At 37.1% G+C, this 4,186-nt stretch overlaps 1 protein-coding gene across 1 annotated transcript in view; it reads right to left on the bottom strand.

The window, feature by feature from the left end:
- LOC122359938 (angiopoietin-1-like) overlaps positions 1–4,186 on the bottom strand; it is a 25,149-nt gene that overhangs the window by 9,374 nt on the left and 11,589 nt on the right. Inside the window, exon 5 of the mRNA XM_043260177.1 lies at positions 286–413. Within this exon, the coding sequence (XP_043116112.1) occupies positions 286–413 (128 nt within the window). The remainder of the gene's footprint in view (positions 1–285; positions 414–4,186) is intronic.

Below are 4,186 nucleotides of genomic sequence, written 5' to 3'. Positions count from 1 at the left end.
AAATAAATAAATAAAATAAATAAATAATGTTCTATTATAAAATAGAGTTCTTTCACCGTTTGTGATCGAATGCAAGATTTTGGGATCTTCTTGATATTATGCAGGCCTGATTTTTATGTGACTTCTGTATTGTTTTTTCTGTGCCAAAGACAATTTTCTCAGTAGAAGACTTCAAAGTATCTTTGTATCATTTGGGTCGCCACTTTACGCAAAATCTCGATCCTGAAATGTATCTCTTGATATTATATTATTCCAGCACAGCTGATCTGAAAACAGAGTTTCTACCTTTTTAGTCTCCTGTGGGCTAATGTTGATAGTGTAAACCCCGTTCTTCTGGAACCCTGCTTGGTAGAGGTCGGCACAGTCCCGAAACTTCCTCTCCTCATCAGCTTGCTTTGTGCTGTTTGGCACCACTAAATACACAAAGAAAATCATGTTAGAAATAGCAAAAATATAAACGATCAGAGAAATAATAAATGGAGCTGTTTATATTGGTACACGTACATCAGAAAAAGTCTGTGGATCTGCCCTGGTGCGTTGAACAAATAAAACAATTTCCACTCCCTCTCTCGCTCAGCATGACCGAGCCTCGTATTCGGCCAAACAGAACATATCAACACAGCCACTTCCATTTCAACAAGACAGCAATACTGCAGACAAACAGCCTAATGATATTTTAACAAACCTCTCAAATCCTGGCAGGTGACAGCTATTTGTCGAGACCCACTGAGCTGTGCGACAGTTTAATCCTAAATAATTTACATCAACCTCCTTGAATTTAATAAAAGGGGGTTTAAGGTGGAATGTTCTGGAGCTGGACCAGAAGCAGCTCCTTAAAAGGAATCCTGCACGTATATACGTATAGAAGAGGATTATTTATAAATGCATAACTGTGATTGACAACGAGTACACAGTATTTATTTCTTCAGCTTCTGTCAGCAGGCCTACATGGAGGGATGTGTATAAAACTGTCCGCGCTTAATATCTGTTTCATGTTACAAACCCGTTCAAACAGATTAAAATATGTAAGCACAGCAGAAAATGACACTGCTGTACAATATCAGAACTAATAATGTTGAAAAATATTGCACGCTGTGGAATAAATCACATCCTGAGTTAATGGAATAAATAATACACAGAGTCACGGCGAATTCAAAATACCGTATCGGTTTTCATGCAGGATTTTAAATCTGGTTAGAATTATTTTGAAATTACAAAAGACAGTAAGGACTTCCAAGTTCGCTCGCATTATCAACACGATCTTCTCCCAGTGACTGACATATTTCTAAGTGTGAAAGTCTTTTAATCAAAGTGCTGATCTCCGGCTCTTAGAGAGGAGCGCCTCGGCTCTGACAGACCTCTGCAAACCAACAGCTGTGTCTCTTTCCATCTGCAGACAATTACGCCGCCAATATTTTGAAACCAAGCAAGAGTCTGCGGACAAAATACTACAAGCTATAAATTTCAAGTTCCTGTTATAACAAGTGGTTTATATTTACCCACCGTGTCCTAGTTATATAGATGGAAATTCCTTCCGATTCCCCTCTACTTTTTTTTTTCTTTCACTGCTAACGACAGCATCTCAGTTTTCACACTATTGTTGTTTCTGTTGGGACTATTTAAGAAGAGGAGATGTCACTGCTAAGAGAGATGTGTCAGGGGTGTTTAGGCAGAACTTTGATCCCTGTAGCGGGATGGAGGGCTTGGGCGGGCAACCCTTCATTCAGGGATATTATTCCTGCCTCTTCGGTAAAGGATTGAGTGTCGGTGACAAGGATCTCCCGCTGTGACAGGTTGACAGAGGGGAACTTCGCACTGCGGCGTCTAACACAACAAAAACCCAGCTGTGTCAGACAACGGCAATTTACCACTTATAGCCAGGAGCTGAAAATGGCAGGACGAGAGCAACGGCGACAGACAAGTTCAACCCAAGCAAAGACAAAACGCAAATGTTAATAAAAGAAAAAAAAAAGCTTAATTCTCATTACTGAACCACAGGTAGTTGACATATTAGTGTGTCCCAAAAAACATTGAAGACAAACCTCTCTCATGCTGTTAGTTTCTGAGGAACTACATTGGCAGAAGAATAATGTTTTTTATTTATACCACTACTTTTTATTTGATTTGTTTTATTTTGTGAAACCTTAAAATGAACAGCTACGTAAGTACTACTGGGGGGCACTTAGCTGTTATACATTCACTCTAAACCACGGCTTCTTGGAGCGTATTGCATTTATAAAATGTGTACCTTGAACGAAATGTACAGTATGTTACTAGTATGTGAATACAAATATAAATAAAATAATGTACATTATTATGTCGATTATCACAAAGTCATATAAAAATTATTATGATTAATCCAAGTTGTTGTTGAGAGTTTAAATAGATTTTTAAATGCATAGGCTTTCTAACTAACGGCTAACTACTTGGATTTTTTGCAAAACATGGACTTCTGACCACGTCTGCATGCCCCAGAACAACTTTACATGTAAATCTTAGCTAAACTATGGTAAATTGAGCTATTAAACAGCTTGTGTCCTGGCTCATAAAATTATAATCACATTATTTATTTACATTTGAATTCTTGGTGGTTCAGCTGGGACTTTTGTTTGGAACAAGTTGATGCGAAAAGAACATCCAAGTAGAGTGATTTTATAAATCAGGATTCTCCACACGCCTGCAGATACAAAATAAAGTTTCAAATAAGCAAGAACTCAAAATCCCAGTGCGGTGCGCTGGCGAAATCAAAACTCAAACTACTGCACTGCATCTTTATATAAACAACTGAGACGATAAAGTCTGATTCCTTCAATTGGACCGAAAGACCGTGAGAATGATGACCACCAGCTGAGCGAGCAGAATTGAAATAATGAGTATTTTTAAAAACATTTCCTAAGCCATAAACCATTTTAATCATAATGTGTGCCTAAACCCCAAAATCATATTCTGACATATTACCTTTTTTACAGTATATTTTCATGAGTCATAGCCTGTGCCTAGAGAACTTAATTTGGAAACAGAAAATAATATTTTGTTCTTCTCATCAAAAAAAAAAAAGAACGAAAAAAAGATCGATTCCAGTGAGTAAATAATAATTAGCAAACAGGGATTTATTACAGCCATCCAAAATGCAATTTAATGAGTTTTTCATAATAACCCTTAATAATGCTTCAAATAATATTGTTTTTACAAATAACAGCGTTGCATTTATGAACTCTCTGTAATCAAAGATGCTGTGCAATGTTTTAAATCATCACATCTCTTTTTTTGACATAGTTCTTACAGTGAAATATTTTTCAGTATAGTTCAAATATTTAGGTACATGAAGGTTAAGCACATTAATGCCAGTCACATCTGAACAAAAAAAGCAGCATGATAAACAGGTCTTTGTCTCATTTTTCCCAAAAAAGGGAGTTTAGAGCTTTCCTAGAACTTTGTTTTGCAAGTTTATTTGAGTCATGATTTCAGACAGGCAATCTAAGAGACCTACGGTGCCTTCCTTGCCACCTATTTGGACGGGCCGTCCCACAGGAGTCATTAAGTTTGACAAATTCCGCCAGAGGTCAGGAAAATGACCTCTACGGCACACTGGAGCTGGACAATGCAACAAAGGGCTATTTAACATCTCCATTTATCATAATTTGTTTAGTAACGTGCACAATTATGCTTGCTTGTTGAAATCACCAAGAAATCATGTTATGGGTCCCATCTTACCATTACGCCAAACCACACTGAACCTAAACTGTATTTTATACGCTCAATTGACCCACTAAATGAACCCAATTGGGAAGTTTTATTTAGGTTTCAAGCCCAGGCACAGATCAAAACCAAGCTGGATTCAAAAATGGTCTCATTTAGCGTGATTGGCTGATGTACAAATAGGAGCGTCTAAATCCAAGAAGTTGTAGGGTGTGCTGATATTTTTTTTCCTGTGTGTGTTCTGTTACTGAGGTACTTGAATATTTACTGTCAGATCGTGAAAATAAATAAGCATTTATTTTAGAATATAAATTTGTAAGTGTGGGACCTGGGATTGCTCCAAAGCTATGACTACATGTTCAACAAACAATTCAACTAGAACAGGGCGGTAGATGTTAACCATAGTAACACAAACACACAAGTTTGGGGTCGGTAAGATTTTTTTTCATGTTTCATGTTTTTTTTGTTTTTTTTTTTTAGCAAGGAT

This window comes from Puntigrus tetrazona, chromosome 16, assembly GCF_018831695.1.
Source record: "Puntigrus tetrazona isolate hp1 chromosome 16, ASM1883169v1, whole genome shotgun sequence".
In the NCBI taxonomy this organism is placed as follows: Eukaryota; Metazoa; Chordata; class Actinopteri; order Cypriniformes; family Cyprinidae; genus Puntigrus; species Puntigrus tetrazona.
The sequence above is the reverse complement of the archived record's forward strand: the minus strand, read 5'-3'. Positions and strand labels throughout refer to the sequence as shown.